Source organism: Myripristis murdjan, chromosome 8, assembly GCF_902150065.1.
Source record: "Myripristis murdjan chromosome 8, fMyrMur1.1, whole genome shotgun sequence".
NCBI classification, from domain to species: Eukaryota; Metazoa; Chordata; class Actinopteri; order Holocentriformes; family Holocentridae; genus Myripristis; species Myripristis murdjan.
In genome coordinates, this window is record NC_043987.1 from 27106987 (window position 1) to 27127721 (window position 20735).

General features: G+C 44.6%; 1 protein-coding gene across 1 annotated transcript in view; it reads left to right on the forward strand.

The window, feature by feature from the left end:
• shank1 (SH3 and multiple ankyrin repeat domains 1) overlaps positions 1 to 20735 on the forward strand; it is a 74630-nt gene that overhangs the window by 38264 nt on the left and 15631 nt on the right. Inside the window, exons 15-22 of the mRNA XM_030058144.1 lie at positions 12473 to 12555; positions 12687 to 12811; positions 13534 to 13669; positions 15310 to 15390; positions 18904 to 18912; positions 19209 to 19235; positions 19374 to 19430; positions 19671 to 19786. Coding sequence (XP_029914004.1) covers positions 12473 to 12555; positions 12687 to 12811; positions 13534 to 13669; positions 15310 to 15390; positions 18904 to 18912; positions 19209 to 19235; positions 19374 to 19430; positions 19671 to 19786 — 634 coding nt within the window. The remainder of the gene's footprint in view (positions 1 to 12472; positions 12556 to 12686; positions 12812 to 13533; positions 13670 to 15309; positions 15391 to 18903; positions 18913 to 19208; positions 19236 to 19373; positions 19431 to 19670; positions 19787 to 20735) is intronic.

Sequence of the window (20735 nt, forward strand, 5' to 3'; positions counted from 1 at the left end):
CAGCCACACACACACACGTTAGACGGACATGCACATAAACATAAACACATGGCCGTGCGAGCCTTCTGCCAACATTTGCTCATGTTGCACACCCTCCCCCATCTCTCACTCTCTCTCACCCCCAACACACACACACACACACACACATACATACATACATGCATACATACACACTCTATAATCACAGCAGTATAGCTTCACATGCAGGGAGGGAAACAAAAAGGCAGAGATGGGAGAGGAGAAGAGACAAGTGCAGTAATCGTCCCTGAATGCAAGAGAGAGGCAAATGAGAGAGAGAGGGAGAGGGAGAGAGGGAGAGAGAGGACGAGGGAAAGGGAGAGAGAGCGGAGTGAGGGAAGGAAGGAGGGAGGGAGGGAGGGCAAGTCGACGGAGGACAGCTTCGACATACGTGGAAGGAGGCTCTGACTAAGAGATGATGTGAGTGCCTATTCGAGAGAATCCGTATCTCTCTCCCTCTCTCCCTCTCCCTCTCTGCCTCTCTCTCCTCCTCCTCTTCCTCCTTCCTTCCACCACTCATCCGCCAGCTGTGTCTCCTCTCCTCTCTCCTCTTCCTGTCTGCGTCGATGCGTCTCCTCCTTCCCCCCCTCTTCCCCTCGCTCTACCCTCTCATTCATGCTTTGTTTACAGCGAATGTGAGGAGATAGAGGGAGAGGGTGTGTATGTGTGTGTGCATGTGTGTGCATGTGTGTGTGTGTGTGTGCATGTTGGAGGCCATGAGCGGGGGGGGTAATAAGGGGAGGAGGGGTAGTTAAGTATGATTTAAGGGCACGTGGGGTCAATAAAAACAGGAGAGGACAAAAGCAGAAGCTCAAGACGGATCTGGCCAAAGTCAGATTTAATAAGCGAGAAAAAAAAAAAAAAAAAAAAAACGCGACCAAATTATGGGCTCCTGTAAGCCGAATTTAGCCGTATTATATCACATATTATTATTAATCTGACTCGCACGTCTTCTAATGATACCAGTCATTTCGAGTCCCCCCCCCCCCCCCCCCCCCCCCCCTCCTCCTCCTCTCAGTGAGTTATTATGGGACAGCAGTCAAGGAAAATGCCGTATAGAGGGGGACTTGACTTATCCCGAGCGCATCCATTTTTATGAATGGGAAATCATAACAGTGATGGATAGGCAGAGTGAATACTATTCATATCAACCAGCAGAAGAGGGGAGAGGAGGGACATGGAGAAGGAGGGATGGGAAGAAAGAGAGAAAGAGAGAGAGAAATACACACAGAGAGAGAGTGTGGAGTTGGTTGGTGGTTGTGTGTGAGTTTGCTTGCCTGTACGTATGCATGATTCTTTGGACTGTGTGTGTGTGTGTGTGTGTGTGTGTGTGTGTGTGATTTGGCATTCTGTTTGTGCATAAAGCGCCCTGCAAACAAACCCAGCCACCCCTTTACCCCCCCCCCCCCCCCCCCCCCACGTCTTTCCCTCTCTCCGTCTCCCTCAAAATTACCTCATTTCTCTCTTTTTTATTCCTAAGCCACCTTATTCCCCCTCCCTCTCCCCCTCCTCCACCCTCCCTCCCTCCCTCTCTCTCTCTCTCTCTCCCTCTCTCTCTTTCTGTGTCGCAGTCACAGCGAACCATCTCCATCTCTCTCTCTCTCTCCTTCTCATTCCTTCCCTCTCTCTCTCTCTCTCTCTCCCTCTCTCTCCCTCTCTCTCTCCCTCTCTCCCTCTCTCTCTCTCTGTCTTAAGTATGAAGGGCTTGGGAGAGCTAGGCCCTCTCCCTCTCCTTTCCTCCATATCTCTCTCCTCCTCCTCCTCCTCCTTTCCTCCTCTCTCGCGGCTCGCGCTCGCTGCTGTCTCGCTGGAAGACGAGAAGGAGAAGGAGCAGGAGAAGGAGGAGGAGGAGAGGGAGGGGAGGAAATGGCGATGGGGGCATGCGGCGAGGAGGAGCTCTCCCTCTCCCTCTCCCTCTCTTCTTCCTGGCCGTCGCTAGGGCCCGTGAATAGGAGCGTCTGGTTCATTTACAGGTACCCGCCGTGTTATTTTTTTTTTTTTTATACAACCTCCCCCTTCCCCTCCTTCCCCCCCTTCCCACCACCCCCCTTCTCCAGTTGCCGGGGGAGACGGGGGGTGGAGGGGGGGGGGGGGTGTTGCATGCATGTGGACATCATGGATGGCAGAGCTGGATCAATTAGGCAGACAGATAGATTGACAGATGGGGATGTGTTGCAACGCATGCTCGCAGATGGATGTCAGTGTGTCTGGATGTGTGTGTGTGTGTGTGTGTGTGTGTGTGTGTGTGTGAGAGAGAGAGCTGCTGCACAGCCCAGAGTATGGAGCAGTGCAGCCGTTTCTGTGTTTCGCTGTATGAACGTGCGTGTGTGTGTGTGTGTGTGTGTGTCTCTCTCTCTCTCTTCCTCCTCTCTCCCTGCTTTGCATCGCTCTCTCTCAGACGAATGTCCTTTCTAGCAAAACGAACGCTGCGCCGGCACCGGTGATGCTCGCCGCGTTCACTGATGTGCAGAACGTGCGCTTGTTTGTGTGTGCATGAATGTGTGTGTGTGTGTGTGTGTGTAGGGATGGCGTGCTTTGCTGCTGTCCATCACCAACATAAAGGTACGGCAGAGAGATTCGTCCTGCGCTGGCATGCGGATGGCATGTGCTACGCTACGCTCTCACAAAGCCTGCGTGCTGCTGTTTCTGTGTGTGTTTACCTGTGTGTGTGTGTGTGTGTGTGTGTGTGAGAGAGAGAGAGAGAGAGACAGAGAGAGAGAGAGAGAGAGAGAGAATGGAAACAGTGCACGGTGAAGAGTTTTCACAATGCAGGATGCATGACAAGTCCTGACGCGGCTATGGAAGCCCGCACGGCCAAACCTCCCGCACGCCGTGGTTTCTCACCTGTGCGGCGTGAGGTGCGCCGCGCGGCGTCCGGCGTGCGACGGGTTCCTGACGCCGGCCGGGCGACACTTGACTGGCATGGTGTGGCCATCCTTAATGACAAGCAGAGCCCCGTGCTGGTCGGAGGTGCTGCTTGGATGAAATTCAAGGAGTTGCTGCTGTGTGTGCAACTCTGAGTGAGAACACAGATGCACACACACACACACACACACACACACACACTTGGTGAAGGCAGGATGAGTAGTATAGCGCAGGAGCGTGATAGATCCGATCTGTCAGCTCTTCCAGTGACTGATTCTGTAAACGGACGCCGAAGCTTCTTGTTGCAGAGACTTTGCCGTAACCCTGCGCTCGCACCGCCGGCACCCTGATGTGCCGCTGGTTCACCTCCGCTCTGACTGAGTGTGGCCCCCCGAGTGCATCTGTATAAGGGTCTGCATGTCAAATTATGTGTTTTTTTTTTTTTTTTTGGTGGAGGGGGTGTCTTTCATGATGTTGCATTGTTGTGATTGGTTGTTACCATGCTGTAGCTTCCCAGCAAGTGCCAGCTAGGAGGCATTCATTTAAAATAAAACAGGAAAAAAAAAATTCAATAATATATAAGAGCTTGGGGTGCAACTGTAGTCAAAGCAGTTTGTTTATGTCTATCGTTTATTTCTGCTGTGAAGGTAAAAGGGACGGGGAAGCTTTGAACGGCGTCTCGTCCGGTTTGATGTTACCAGACGGAACCAAGGCGGGAAACAAGAAACAGATCTGATTGGCTGTTGATGAGTTTCCCCTTGTTGCTCGGCTCCATAGGAAATGAATGGACTTCTGGTACAACAACAGGAGAGGAGGATGATGGGAAAAACAAGGAGGAGATTTGGTGGCTGTTTTTGTGTTTGTGCGCTCAGGTGCTGCTAGTTTGTGCTCGAAAAAGTTGGTGTGTGAGAGGAGTCGTCTGCCTTCTGTGAATGAAAGCTACAACAGGTTTAACACAGTTTATGTGTGTGTGTGTGTGTGTGTGTGTGTGTGTGTGTGTGTGTGTGTGTTTAGTAACTGGTGTCTGGGCAGCAGGATGAACATGAACTAGGGATCGATCCGTTGTTGGTCCCGGCCGATTATCAGGGCTGATATTCTGAATTTTTCAATAATCGGTATCTTAAGTTTGATGTTCATGTTGGCTGATGTGCCGCCTCTCTGTCTGACAGACGGGGGGACAAAAGCGAGTGGGCGGAGCCACATTTCCTCAGGATAAGATTACAATTTTCATTTCCCTTTTCTCTGGATCTGTACTCAACTTATTTTTACATAAAGACAAAAAGTTGTAGCATTTTGCCCCGACTTATTGCCTCAAAGACATTTCAGTTTTACTGGATTTAATCCTTTTTATTTAAATGCTTGTAATTAATTATAAATATAGTAATTAAATTTTTTAATTTTATTTTTGTGTTGTTGGACAAATTTTTAGTAGTAGATTTTTTCAATTTTTTTTTTACTTATAGAACAATGAAAAGAAAAAAAAAATGCTTATACTGTAAATTTTGACACTGCAATTACTACAAATGAACATCGGTCCAAATGAATAAATATCAGTTCCCAGCGTCCTGGATTAATAATAACCAGTATCGGCTCTGAAAAATCAATATCGGTCGATCCCTAACATGAACGGGTACAAAAGAAGGCGAGAGCATCATGGATTTATACGCTGAGCGGGAAGGGATGAAGGGGGACGAGTATGAGCAAAGATGCGTGTATGATTATCAGTCTTTAGGAGAGGAAAAGGAGATCGATAGGGGAGGAGGTGTGGAGGAGGCGGAGCCATTAAAACGGAAAAATTAAGAATGAAGAGAGGCCGGCGATGGGAGAAGAGGAGAGGCATGAGCAGATGGAGTGGGCAGGGACTATTCTGGTGAGCGGTGGGATTATCAGCGTGTGGTTCTCCAGTATGTTCCGGCTGACATGGTGTATCTACCTCTCTGATTCACTGACTGACTGACACTCGAGCTGGCTGGCTGCTCCTCCATTCATAAAAAACAAAAAAAACAAAAAAACAAAAAAACAACTCTCAAACTGGGGACAAACTATGCAACTTAAGGTTTTTTGTCTTTTTTTTTTTATTGACTCTCTAAACACTGGGAACAGAGGGAACCTGATGATGAACTGATGAGTCTGATGCTTCCGGTCGATTTTAAATTTTTGCATGTCTGCGGCCGCTCTCCGCTCAGATTTGAGTTGCTGACCAGTTTGCACGACACGAGCGTGAATCATAAAAACTTCAAACATGCTTGACTTAATCATGTTTGTCCCAACAGGATCAGGAGGAGATCACAGTCACACACTTAAGATGTATGATCATTCCAGACTCTCCAGTCTATTTAAACTGTGAAAATCCACTGTGATTCTGAACTGAAGATCTGGCACAAGTTCACCCAGAAAAAAAAAAAAAAAAAGCAAAGTGCATGTAATCATCAGGAACGTTTGAAAACCAAGAGGAATCCAGCAACACTTGTAGATAAAAAAAAAAAAAAAGGACGAAGGAATTTACTGATTAAAACCAGTGTGTTTCAGCATGTGTCCTTCATCAGTGTTCAACAAAGCTATTCTGAAGCCAGTTTAAATACATACTGTAGAATAAAACAAGCACACGGCCAATCGCATGAAAGAACAGTCTCTGAAAAGCCAATGAAAAAACAAGTAGGAAACTTCAAAATAACCAAGCGCTTGGCAGCATATACAACCCACGCTTGCACCGCGTCAGACTCACTGCTTATGTGACTATGGACTGATGAATAACAGAAAAAAAAGAAAAAAAAAACAGACTGACTGATGCTAAAACAGGCAAAATGAAATGAGGCTCAGGCAGTCAGCTCGTTTCACTTCGTCATCACATGACCTAAACCTGCTCCAGACATCCACATCAAGCGCTCCGTCGCATCAAGGCGGTCAATTTAAAGCCTCTTCACCCCTTTTGCCACCTCTCAACATACTCAGACACGTGCTCACAATAATATTACTCCACATGCACATTTCATTGTAATGTATCCACAACATGTTCACGTGAGTTGTCTGACTGAGCAAAACTAAATAGGTAAAACATATAATGAGTGAAAGCAGCAATAAAAGAGGCAAAAAACAGAAAATCTTTAACAAATCTTTAACGTTTTCATTCATTCTATTAGGAAATGGAAATACTGAGGTAAAAAAAAAAGTTAAAAAGCAGGCTCCGTTTTAATTTTTTTATTGCAAAAAAGAGTAAATGTCTTTGCCTCTTGGGTCGGTTTAACCTTTACCTTTACGACTGTCCTCAACACTCAGCTGAAACACATGTTTTCATTCTTCTTGGTGACGTCCAGGTTTCCACTCTTCTTCTGTGTCTTAAATGTTACATAACAGTGTGAACAGTAATCCACTGGTGACCCCTACAGGCCAGGCGAACATAGCAGTCTGTCCACAACAAGAAGTCTGTAGATAAAACGCACTCCAACTACCAGAAGAGAAAAGGGCTTCTCTTTACTGATTTTAACAAGGTTTTGATCTCCTTACTTCACGGTGAACATGACCACTTTCCCAACTCAAAAGATACCATTTGAAGCATATCGGAAAATTACTGAAAATAACAAAATTCAAGTGTAGCGGTTTCGGATTCTGTTATAAATGTTCCTGGAAAAAGCGCGTTGCATCTTACAACTTCACTTTTAAGGCACGAGCTCTGTAAAGACAATTTGTTGAATGAAACTGTCACTGTTAACGTAACTTGTAATTATTTTTTTTTTATAGAGCAGCAATCCGCCTACACCCTTTACTTGTCTTCTTATCCTCTCTTTTTCTTAAGCACACTTTTATTATCATGTAGTCTGTAGTCCAAACTGGTGGATGTCTTTCTCTTGAACACGGAGCTGGACTGGCTGAAGTCTCTACTCGGACACCGTCGCCCGCAGTGAACTTGGGGAGTTTGGTCAGTGTCGCCTTTGCTTTTGAGCTGCTGTTGTGTGACTCTGCCTCTGACTTGACTCGGCCTCCCCAGCCGGGGTTAGGAAGGGGAATGAACCAGCGGTGACATGGGTTGCTGCATGGTCGCTGTGAAGTGTAGTGGTGATTGCTTGCTTCCAGAGTTTTTTCAGCTGCTTGAGCACAGTCTTTCAGGACTCTGCTGAAACGGGTGATTGCCCCTTTAGCTTGGAGGTGGCAGACACTTGTCTTGATCTGGTTAATTACTCTCTCTTTCAGGAAGTCAGCAAAAACAGTGGAGGTGAATTGTCGTCCATTACGCGTTGAAATGGTGCTGGGGTAACCTTCACGGACCAAGGCGTTTGCCAGGAACAGGAGGACAGTGTGAGCTGTAGCCACCTCTGGCCACGTGCTGAAGTAATCGATTAGGGTGATGGCAGTCGCTCAAAGGGACCGCCTACATCAAAGGCAACACGCTGAGATGGGAGGCGTGACAGGTTGCAATGGGGCAGGGGCAGTTCCAGCTGTCTTAACACAGGCTTCACATGTGGCACATGACGTCAGCACTGAATGAGCCATGTCCGCCAAGCACGGCCACCAGGACGGCTCTCTCAGCCGTTGCTTTGTTTGGACCACACCTCGGTGTCCTTCATGCGCTCGGTGGACGACTTCCTGCCGCAGTGCTACAGGCACCATGAGCCGTGGTCCATGGACGATCAGCAGAGCAAGTCACTTGGGACTGACTTTTTCTCTTTGGGCCAGTTAGACTGAAGAGCTCGATGGAGCTGCATCAGCACAGGGCCGTCCTCACATTCAACTCTGAACTAATGGCAGTGCAGTCAGAAGTGGAGAAACCTCAGCAATCTCCGCAATGAACTCTTGTGTAGGGTTGTCACATTCACTTGAACGATGACCTGGATAAATGAGAATATCCATAGACATGTTGCTGAGAATTTTGGGTCAGACCGATGCGCATGAACTGATGAACTACTTCCTAAGACAAATACAAGTCCAGTTGCCTACGATTCTATTTTGCCCAAAGAGAACGATGACCTGGATAAATGAGAATATCCATAGACATTCACTTGAGTTGCTCAGGGGAAGGCATGATTTGATGTGTGTGTGTTGCAAACCATGTTAGCGAGATAGAGGAACGGAGATGAAACACAGTGAAGAACAAGAAGAGGCAGGCTCGTCTAGAACATGGAAGAAAGTGTCTAAACTTTGGGACCAATAGCAGCTACAACCAGTGTTTTCCACTGATGGAGCTGTTCCTGTTGTGGGTGTGTGTGTGCACTGATGTGATGGTGTGCGCCCAATTGACTTAGCAGGTCCCGCTCTGACTGCGTCCGTTTGGTCCACGTTTTTCCTCCATCAGCCCAGTGGGCAGCAGCAGCCTCTAGCTTTATATTGTAGGTACAGTTTGATTTTGTGCACTTGCATGTGATGTGTTTCGTGTTGATTACAGACAGAGTGGCTTCAATACTGTCCTCCACAATTCTCCATCTAATTAATCCAATTAACTGCGCATCAGGGGCATCTGAAAGTCTTTCAGGGGCGATCCATAGTCGCTAAACACATCCTCGTTGCCAGTTTGTTCTGTTGGTGAATGAATCAGTAGGAGACATAAAGTCCATTTGAATACTTTACTTAGACACTTGCTACATCCTTTTTGGCTCCATTCAGTTTTCTGCTCTTCTTCTTCTACCTGGATGTTGCATAACAACATGAGCAGTAATCCACTAGTGACCTCTACTGGCAAGGGGAACATAGCAGTCTGTTATAGAAGGTCCATAACATAAACACTGTTCAGTGCCTATAAAAAAGAATGAGAAAATGTTAAGTCAGTAAAATGCCTAAAAACACCACTAGTTTTCTCTCTCATTGTGATTGAACTCCTGTGTTCAGCTTGGTGGTCTTTCACAGGGTGAGGAGTTTCACTAATATACATTATGTGACTGTCTCATTCTAAAGTTTGGATTTAAATTAGTTTCAAAGCACCTTTTGTACAGGCCAGATGAAGGTCACACACTGAAATGCATTGGTTTTAATCAGTACATTTCTTTTTCCTGTTTTTTTTTTTTTTTTATCTGGCTGTGGCTTGAATCCTCTTGTTTTTCCAAAAATCCACTGGGAGGCCAAACTGTTTCTGTACTCGCCTTCATGCAGCTGAGCCACGAGTGTCCACTGCAGACACACTGACTCAGACGGCATGAGACACAGTGACCCCACCGACGGGGACATTTTACTACATGACTGCTCGCTGCCTGAACAGTCACTCGATAACACATTAGCTTGCTGACTGACGGCGCCGCATTGAATCATTTGTTTCTCAGCTCATAGTTTAAACACAGAGAAATGTCACTCCCACTCGCTGAAACATTCGGTGACCAATCCACCAAGTGAGCAGGATGACCAATGCTCCCATGTATTGACGGCTCTACGTGTTGTGGTGTTTGACTGAGTCTGGCTGCATGTAGTCAGAGGAGCTCATATCCTGCATGCAGCCATGGCGGTCATGGTGCCTGGTGGTGGCAGAGTGGCACTAACAATGTCAGGGTTACAAACTTGATTCCCACACCTCCTAAAAATGTATGCGCTCATGGTGCTGTGAGGTGTTTTGGATGACAGAACACACCAAACAGCATATAGTTTTATCGCTGTAGCTCTATCATACAGTGTAATTTAATCACAGACGGTGGGAACTGTCATTTATGTTGCAGTCACCCATCACATCTGTTTGTGGGAACTATTTTTTAACACAGTGCCTCAGCAAGAGGTGAACGGAGCCAGTCAGTCATAGGTCAAACACTTCATCCCTCTGTACCTACACTCTGTCGGACGTCATCACAGCGAACATCACTTGAGGAAAATTATTTTCTGCGGTCCATGCTTTCCTTATTGAACAGTATCTAATTAATAAAATGTCTAAAGTCGAAGTGGCATTTTTGCGTCTGTTCCTCATCGCGACATGGACACAAAGTGGAGCTGCAACTTCAGAGGAAAGAGGAAAGGACGGGCCATTTTGGCGGAGTGCATTTGTTTTTTGTTTTTTTTAGAGAGGGAAATGTGTATTAATTGTCAGATTACATGAAAAGCTATGGCAGTTACAATAGGAAGAGACAGTCTCTGAGAATTTTAAGGTTTGCTGTATTAATGCACGGGCTCTCCTCATGTGGTGTCTGCCATCCTCTTCTCTTTACGGCTCTGCTCCGTCGGTGTGCCGTGGGACCGGGCCGAGCCTAACCTTAAATTTCCCCATGGACTCTGCATGTGAGCGATCCTTTTTCTCCACTGTGGATGACTAATGCTGTGCCATTACAAGGCCTGGCTCTCCATGCCTACATTACTCTCTGTTGTAGACCCACACCGCTAAGTTTCCCTGCGTTCACTTCTCACTGTTGCTGAGGCAACAAGCAACACCATCACATATAGCTTCTCCTTCTGAGGTTCTGCTGGGGAACGGCTCTGGGCTCGTTGTCAAACGCACTGCAAAAGCTATTGTACTATACTATAGCAATTCACTCATCTACTGTGAAGGCACTGTACCGCAGGGTTGCAGCACAAATTATCAGTAGTGATGGCCGGGGTTCAGGAAATTTGGGATTTTGAAAGCTGATACAGATGTTATGGGATTTAACCTTTCGATAACCAATATTTTAAGTTTAAAGTATTCAGTTCAGTTTTAGCGTTTATCTCAGAATTTTGCTTTTGTCGGGGTGGGGAAGCCTGTAAAACCATGACACATTAAGGATGAGATTACACCCACAGTTTGAAGCCTTTGGTCCAAACCCAAGATGAAAAGTTTAATTTGTTGTGTTGTTGTATTTGGTTTTTTAAGTGCATGCTGCACAGTTACAAGTAAACCAGGGCTTGTAAACAAACGTCTCATGGGCTCAGAAACAGCTTGTGTACCGGAGAGAGTTCTCCTGTCATCCCACAAGATTAAAGATTTTGGCAGCGGAGGAGTAAGGCAGCCAAACCTAATCTGAATCCAATACTGTAACTGTAACTGTAGACTTGTCTCTGCTCTTTTCTGTAATTTGCCTTCTCGGGTTGTCATGAGAGCATCGTCAATATCAGCATCACCTTTTTTCATTTTGTTTTGCTGGTAGACCCTCTGAGCACAAGGACCTGCTGGCTATCGGGTGTCAACGTCAGCGGCGTTTGTAGGATTTGAAAATATCTGCGACTAAGCTCAGAATATCTTGGACTTTGTTTAAACCTGTGTGAAGAGGTTCCAAGGCATCCTACCTACCTTGATATTTCAATATAAAAAAAAAACCCTCCATTTTCAAGCATTTGGAGATGAACGATGGAAAATGATGTATGGAAATGTTTAGTGTGAATGTTGAAAGTGATTGTCGTCATTATCCTTTTCCACAGCAAGTAGAGAAGCAGCAGTTGTTTAAAGTGATGTAGTAAAATGTGTTCATATTTGACTGACAGGGACAGAAAGGGGTGAGGGGGTCATAACTAGATTCCATTGTATTTGTCAACAAAACGATTAAAAATTTTACTTAACCCTATTAAGCCATTTGTATCATATATGATACACATTTTCAATTCCGTTTTTCGCTTTCAGTTTAATCAATACTTGACCAAAATACTGTTGTATACCTTTGAACACTTCCCCTGTTCACCCTGGACCATACTGGACCATATGCACTACAAGTACATATCATATATCATACACCAGAAAGGTCGTGTAATAACATTTTTTTTTTTTTTTTTTTCGTTTTTTATATATATTTTGTTATAGGACTAAATAAAGGGTTCAATTTCAAAAAAATGGAATTTTCTGCCAATTCTTTCATAGTTCAGGCTTTATAGGGTTAATTTATTTATCACTGCAGAGGCTTTCTCAGTGAATTTCTCCAAAACTCTTAAGGGAAACTTTAATGTTGCCCATAGTTTGAGAATAACCAATAAAAGTTCTTTCCAGACCAAAATGTATTCAGGATTCAGGCATAGGCTCAAAATATGAATATGGTCAGTGTCCGTCTCCTTACCAAATGACACAGTGGTCATATAACAATACACTCCATAAAATCAGAAATTTTTGGGTTTTTGTAATTTTTATTATTGTGTTCTCACTTCTAACATCACTTCTAGCACCTGAGTCTGAGTGGCATTATCTTCACCTGGCCAAAGGAACCAGTTTCGGCTGAATTGTTTGAACTATGCTCAGTGTGAAGTGTCGTATTGATTGCTGACCCCAGAGCCATGTAATCAAACAAACTACATCATGTCCACCTTATCAGAGGTGGAAGGCAACGACGGGCATAGGGCTGATTTGTAATATTGACCTGATTGACACAGGTGAGACATTATTTGGGTAGGAGGAGTGCTGGGGAGGTGGGGGGGTGAGGGTGGGAGTCGCTGGGGTAGAGTAAGGTGAGGGCAGACAGGTAAACATGTTTGTTTATGCCCCTTCAAGCTTGATTTGAGTAACTCTCTGACCCCCCCACCCCCACCCCCCTCGCCTCCATGGATTAAGGCTCCCTCCTGGTGCAGCGGGTGAATACGAATGTGCAAGGATGTACATGTAGGCCTCTCTCGTCCCTCTTTCCCTCTCTCTCTCTCTCTCTCCCATGCTGTCCTCCTCCTCCTCTTCTTCTGTCTTTCTTTTCTGTCTCCAGTCATTTCTAACTCTCTCTCTCTCTTCCTTCTCTGCCAGTGACTATATAATCAAGGAGAAGACAGTGCTTCTGCAGAAAAAAGACAGCGAGGGTTTCGGCTTTGTGCTGAGAGGGGCCAAGGGTAAGGAAACATGAAATAAACACACACACACTCTCCCTGCACTTAGCAATCAGACTGGTTTATTGTAGTATCCTCTCCTGTCACATTATCTCTCTCTCTCTCTCTCTCTCTCTCTCTCTCGGTGTCTGCAGCTCAGACTCCCATCGAGGAGTTTACTCCAACCCCGGCATTCCCAGCCCTGCAGTACCTGGAGTCTGTGGACGAGGGAGGTGTGGCCTGGAGAGCCGGCCTCAGGATGGGAGACTTCCTCATAGAGGTACTGCCGTGACTCACTGGTGCATTATGGGGGATAAAAGTAGAGGTCTGCCAGGGCTTTTCGACTGTTGTGTCGTCAGGAAATGAAATCACTGACTGAGAGAATTCCTAAACAAGTCCTGAGAGGTATGAAAAATGACTTTGATCGATCCAGAAAGGTCCATGAAAATCAAATGTATTACTATGCAATGTATTACTTATGCACTTGTTTTTATGACATCTATATTTTACTGCGCTGTGTAAAATAAGTGCATTGTCCATATTCTGTTTTAATAAAATGGAATGGGATTATTATTATTATTATTATTATTTAGAATCAGTTTGTAGCCTGATTTAGCACAGAATATGTTGACTGTGTTATTAGTCTACCCAAGTGTTATGCAGTAGGTTGTACTTTAAGCTCTATGCATTTTCAGTTTATTATGTAGCTTTGTGATGTATCATGGTACTAATAGTTTCATGACCCATGTATTGTGATAAATATTGTATTGTGAGGTCCTTGCTAAAACTCAACCTGTAATTATTTTGTTTTTATTGTTTAATTTCTGGATTAAAAAGAATGGAAAAGTCCCAGCACATACAGTATGACTTCAAGTAAATTTTGCTGTAGCATCACTATTGCTGAATTATCTAAATATAATTACAGTGTCCGCTAACAATAAACTTTCCCTTCTCTCTCTCTCTCTCTCTCTCTCTCTCTCTGTGTGGGTGTCTCTCGTCCAGGTGAACGGTCAGAACGTGGTGAAGGTGGGTCACCGGCAGGTCGTCAACATGATCCGGCAAGGCGGCAACAGCCTCATGGTCAAGGTTGTCATGGTAACCCGTAACCCCGACATGGACGAGGGTCCCAGGAAGAAAAGTAAGAGCCCGCTGGCCCCGGCGGTGGTAGTGTTACGTTTTTAAGATGATAAAACGTGTGCTTGGTAAAGCATCAGGGATCTGCAGAATCTGCACACTGTCAAGAAAAAAAACAGAAAATTACAAACCTGAGACCCATGATGCCAAAAAACTAACAGTGTTTAACCCTATAAAGCCGCACGTGTCATATTTAAGACATGATTGTTTTCAGCCTTGTACATCAACTGTACAGCATTTGTACAGAAAATATTTACTGAAACGTCGACAGGAAAAATTACCGAGTTCATGCAATGTGAAATTACTGAACATTTCATAACGTTTTTGTTTGTAAAACCGTGTTGAAAATGGCTGCCTCAAATTTAACACAGCAGGTATATTGAGGTCATTTTCACCAAATTGGTCAAAATAATAGAAAGATAATCCTAAATAATGGAAAAAAGTGTTATTTTCTGTGTTTGGAATTACCAACGTGTTAAAGAATTTTTGTGTTTTATGATATTTTGTTTGTTTAAAAAAAAAAATCAAGCACAGTTGCCTGATGTGCCAAATATGACACAAATTGATCATAGTTGGGAACTGATGTTTGGAATTTTTTTTTCAAAATAAGAGCATTTTAATACACAGAGTGAGCAAAAAAATGCGATAAGAAAAAAAATGTTTTGCTTGTAGCCTACCATAAGAACAAATAATGTTATAAGCACTTTTTACCCACATTTTTTTCTTTTCTCTGTGTTTGGTATTTCTTAATGGTACTTCTTATTGTTGTGTTAGTTACCACCATCAGCTTGTTTTCATGGTCGTACTGGAATGTGTTTGGTTTCTTTCAGTTTTGTTATTGCACTTTCCCCATGTCTTTATGTATTGAATTCTTATTTTTGCCATAATATCTGGTCACTGAGAGGCAAACGTTCGATCACAGCCTTGTGATTCAAAAAGGATTCAAGGATTCAAGGATCTTTATTGTCATACCAGCTCACATTTACACGTTAGTGGTACGAAATTAGAACTCAGGTCCCAGTATAAGCCTAAATAAATAAATAAAGCAAGGTAAAAAAAAAAAAAAAAAAAAAAAAAAAAAAAAAATGTGAATATAAAATATGAAATACATAGGTATGAACAGTATATATCAATTATAAACAATATGTATAAATATAAACAGTATATGTAAATAAATATAAACAGCCTATATAAATGTAAACAGTGTATATATAATATAAACAGTGTGTATGAATAGAATATAAGAAGCATATATAAATGTACCAAGTGACAGAACCCGACGCCCGGTACTGGGATTCAGGAACTGTTAGACTTGATACACAAACAGGAAGTACAAAGTGCATAATATAGTACAAAAAAAATGCCTAAGTCCTAAGATGTTTTGATTAAATCCATCAGTTTGCTCTCATGTTTTGCACTTTTTAACCATCATGAGTGTCTCTCCTTTTGAGTCGGTGCAGATTCTCTCCTCTCCTCCTGCTTTCTAAGTGCTTAATTCTGAATTTGCGCACCAGGAGCTGACCGTCATGTGGACTCTTTTTTGTAAAGAGCTCACACGTCTGCCGTTTCTTTCTCCGTCTGTCCTTGAACTACTTCAGCTGACCGACCACTGTTGTCTCCCTCTGCTCCCTCCCCCCCCTCCAGTCCCCCAGCAGAGCAAAAGGCTGAGCACTCCGGCCATCGCCCTGCGCTCCAAATCCATGACTTCGGAGCTGGAGGAGATGGGTAAGAAATGGGTTTAGACAATGATTTGGGGGGTGGGTGGGGGGGTGGGGGGGTGTGGCAAAGAGGAAGATTAGACAGAGCAGAGGAGCAGGCTGATAGGGAGATGGAGACAAAGAAAGCAGGGAGCGCTTTGAAGTAGAGGAGGGAGGAGAGAAAAGTTATAGGGTGGAAATAGAATGAGGTGATGAGGAATGATAGAAACCGTGTGAAAAGGGAGTGCTGGGGGTTGCTAAAGATACTGGAGGTGTGATGTGGAGTTGAGTTGGGGCTAAATATAGACAGCAAAGTCAGAGTCGAGAGGGAGATGGTTAAACAGTGATAGAGAACCGAGGAGCGTCAGGAGGAGGAAAGTGAACAGAGGATGGGTTGCCGCCTTGAATGAGAGTCTCAACGCATTTCACTGTTCTTTCAGAGGTTCCACACTGTCACTTCCAGCACCCCCACTACAGGTAACCCCACCAGAAAAAGTGTCCCCACCCACCCTGTGACCCCTCTCTCTCTCACCGCCCCCCCTCTCTGACCCCTTACCCCCCTGCACCCCCACCACTCCCCAGCTGGCCCACAGCTTTAACCCCGGCGCCCGCAGAGCAGCCTACCAGCCCGAAACAGTCACACACACACACACTACACAAACAGATGCTGACACTCAGCACGGGTTTGTTACCAAGGTAACCCTGAATGGGGGGTGGGCACCACCTGAGAGGAGAAGGAAGCAAAGTTTCCTTGCAGCCTTGTTTCCGGGTTCGACCAACATCATCACAACGTGTCTGCTATGTCTGCAGATTATTCGCAGTAAAGTCGCGAGATGTTTTCCGCCGCTCTCAATGTCATTTGTTAAAAAACATCCACACTTTATCTGGACAAGGCTGCACCCGAGCCGAAGCTATTGCTGACACCCAAAGCTAAAATCCGTTTTTTTTTTTTTTTTTTTTTGATGAGTAATTTTTGAGAAAAAAAACAATTTTGTTCCAGGTCTGTTGCTGTGGTAACCGTGTTATCATGCATGGCTATTCTTATGCCATCTGTGTGAGGCGATATAGGAGGAGAGGAGTGTGTGGTGAGGGTCAACCCCCCCCCCCCCCCCCCCCCCACTTGCAGACCAGAATGTAGGCCAGCAGGATGCCCTGGTGGCTCACCTGGTAGAGCACATACCACGGATCAAGGCTGAGTCTTTACAGCAGCGGCCTGGGTTTGAATCCAGCCTGAGCCCTTTGCTGCATGACATCCCCTCTCTCTTCTCCCTTGCCTTTTCTGCCTCTCTCTAACAGTCAAATAAAACAGAAAAACAAAAAAAATATGTATGCCAACGTTTTAATATTGACCAGGTTATGTTCTAAACATTTGCCATCTTGGCTGCCGCTCATGCTCAGTGAGCAGCTGATGTTTGATGAGAGCAGATGATAGGTGGCACTGGGAGAGGAAGCTGTGCGGCTCCCCGAGCTGGTGCCTCAGTCCTGTCCACGGGCCGTCCTGATGCTACTTGTCCTTACAAACACAGCCACACACACACACACACACACACACACACACACACAGCCCATCCCAATGCACCCGGATGCTGTCAGCCACAATAAGACAGGGGCTAAACTATAGAGTGTAGAGATCAGCCCTTGCTCCATCCCTGCCTCATCTCCTCCCCTCACCTGCCCTCTCTCCGTGGTCTGACTCCACCTGATCAGCACAGCATGAGCACCCAGTCTGGAACACAGCAGCCGGTCCCCTGAACCCCCCCCACCCACCCCACCAGCACCTGCAAACACAGCTTAACATCTATTATCTCACACAGCTACCAGAAGCACTAGATCTGCGTTATCTCATTGCATTCATACATACACACAGGACATGTTAGGATTACACGCTCCAGTAACATTAAAGCCGCCTCCAGTGTTCTCACGAGCTTGGTCCTTTCCGAAACTCCTTCCTAAACAGTTCAGTGTTGTAGCGCGAACAATCAGAAATTCAGTCAAAATGTGCGACAGGTCAAACAACGCCCCTTCCTGCGATTTCTAAATCGGTGATTATCCGGCTGCACACGTGAAACTCATTGTGACTGCTGAGGTAATTCTGCACCACTTTCTGAGATTTACTGTTTCAGGAAAAGTTTTGAAAATGACCGAGATGAAATTAGGAAATCACCTGTGAACTGCGTAAACTTAAAGGGGCTGTCTGTATCATTCTGACAACAGTAAATCATCACCACATCACTTTACTTTGAGACGTCAGTATAATTACTGTTAATAAATCAGGCCACTGTTGAATCTTGGCAGGAAATCGTCTCTTTTGCTTCATGGCACAAACCAGTGAAAGGCTCCGGCTTTTTAACAGCAAACAGAGCAAGAAGCAACATCGTCTTAGCAACGGGAGGCAGCGGGGTTTATGGGAGACGTGGTCCTACATTTTTAGAAAACTAAGTCAGAGACTGCCAATCATCTCGACCATGGTCTCATTTATTTGCAGTAACTTTATCAACACGTCACAATGAATTTGACGAAGATAGACCTTATGAGCGACTTAGTATCTGCCTCTGCCGCTCATGAAAGCCCCATATTAACTCTATGACGTGACCAGATTGTATTTGGTCTATTTATTGTTGTTTGATTCTGTGTTGTCCTGCTGTAACTTGATGTTTTTAAGCTGCTATCTTGGCCAGGCTTCCCTTGGAAAAGAGATCTTTGTGTCTCAATGGGAGCGACCTGGTTAAATAAAGGCTAAATAAAATAGATAAAAAATATTGATGTTTAAATACGCTGCAGGTAGTACCTTTAATAAACAGGAGAGACATAGAGAGTAAAAAAAGCGCACTTACCGGTCAAAGGTTGACAAGTTGCAGTCAGACACATCATGACTCAGGCCCTCGTTGCCCCGTGCCTCCTTCCTCATCAAGGTGAGAGGAGCACAATGTGCGATGAAGCCATGTCGGCCCCTGCCATATGCTCATTCTAATGCATTAGAATTAATTTAGCGGTGACACCTCTTAAACCGCCTCGCCCCGTGTGATTGGTGCAGTGTCCAAGTTCACCTGGAAGTCATGCTGCAAGATGACAAGGGCGTTAAAATGAAAACAATCCCTCTGCAACACACCCCAAAAATTCTCAATTGCCGTTTTCACGATACAATACCGCCACTGTTTTTTTTTTTGTACAGATTTACCTCGCAGATTCAGACACCGCGCCTTAATCAAATGCCACACTGCAGAACAGGAGCGATAGTGAGAGATTACAAGTTCACAACCCCCTTTCATGCTTGATTTCAACGCACATGATCAGAAATAACCGCTTCAGAATGAGTGCAGTCCTTACTCTCACAATGCACACACACACACACACCAAGTGACACACACCGGCGTATGCACACACACACCACAGGGTCACCTTTAATCCCTCCTCTGTACTCCCTTCCCCCTGTGGACTTGTCTCAGCGCTGCCCGGTGTTTTAACTCACTAACTCTGTCTTTCCTCTGTCCTCTCCTCTGTCTTCACCTCAATGCTGACTGGACCGTCACGACTAAAACAGTGGAGAGAGGTGGGAAGCGTCTGCAAACCCATTCCATCTTTATGCATGAATGTTCAAGTGTTTTTTTTTTTCTTTACAGTAAATTGTGTGTGCAACATATTTACCGTAACATAGCTGCCTCATAGATGCCGCGGCAGTCTCTGAGTGTGGGTGTGCTGTACATTATTCTATAGCTGAGATCGAGGAGCCCGGCGAGGTGACTCAGTTTGTTAGGCTCCGGGGGAATATGATTAGTATTCACTGTAACAACACTATCGCAGTTTCACTCCTGCCAAAACTTAAGTCTCCTTTTGTCCTCTTTCCAGCTGCTACCCCTTGGAAAAAAAAATCAGGTACGCTCTGGTGCATTCTCGCTGAGCGCATTGTGCTTGTGTCTGTCCAAAGTGACGTGCGGCTCGTTTATTATTATTATTATTATTATTATTATTATTATTATTAAAGCGACTTCACTGGGTTTGCTCTTTTTCCAGAATTCGAGTCTTCACAAGTTACAGAGAAGAAGAGGACAGTCTATCAGATGGCTTTGAGTAAGGCAGATCGTATGATTTCACATTTTTGTGTTCTGCACCTGAACCTCACACGCCCTCCTCACCCCGAGCCTCGTCCCGTTTTTTTTTTCTCACCCGCCCGTGTCGCTGTCACTCATCCTCTCGTCGCGTTTTGCTCTCGCTGTTCATTCTCCTGTTTGCCTGTTTCATTGTCCTCTATCCCCTCCTCCCCCCTTCCTCTCGTCTTTCCTTTTCTCTCTCACTCTCTCTCTCTCTCAGATAAACTTGATGAAATTCTTGCAGCAGCTCAGCAGACAATCAGCACCAACGAGGGGCCTGGGACACGGGGACCGGGGGCAAAAAGAGACAGGGGACGAAGTTTCTACGGCAACGAGGTGTGTGTGTCGTCTCTCAAATATCTGTGTGTGCGTTTGTGTGTGTGTGTGTGGTGTCATGAAGTTGAGAGGAATGATTGACCGGTAAGATTTGTGAGGGTTGCGATAGGATACAACAATCTTATTTACAGCTGTTTTTATGCACAAATAATTGCTTAACCCTCCTATTATGTTTGGGGTCAATTTGACCCCAGCCAATGTTTAACGTCTTTAAATAAATGATTAACATAATTTTTTTTGCTTCATATTTAATGAGTTTTCCTAATGTAATGGGCACTACCGGGTAAACATGAAATTCACATGATGATGTTTGCAATGTCCTGTACGCACTTTGTAACGCATCGGTTATAAATAACAAAAATCTGTACTTAGAAATAATATAAAGCTATTAAAACACCAAAAATGTATATTTCTTTCCAATTTTAGGTCAGTCAGTGAGATTTTATGTTGATTTGCATATTTTCCCATAGTGGCATAATAGGAATACTGTATGTATAAGTGGGGGTGGGGGAGTTATATTTTATTTAAAGGGCTATTTAGGTCATCAACAAAGAAACATAAAGTACCTGACACATAAACTTTGGTAACAATTTTAATTATAATAATTTTGTGGAGGTTTAAACTGTCAAACTGACCCAAACATAAAAGATGTTCGTAAATTTGAACATAACAGGAGGGTTAATGAATTACCTGTTTAGCTTACCTGTCCTCTATAATACAAAAGCACCATGCACCTCACATGGTCACAAGAGGTTTTAGTGCTCATGTCAATACCGAATTTAGGAAAACTTACTTTTACTGTACATACTATAGCTCTCACATTGCTAAATACACCTGCTAAATTTAGATAACCTGATTCCAGTGGATCGTTTCAAACTTCTTCTGCGTGACACTTGATCTGCGAGCTGCTGTCTAAAGTCACGTCTGTCATTTGAAACCTGTACGTGTG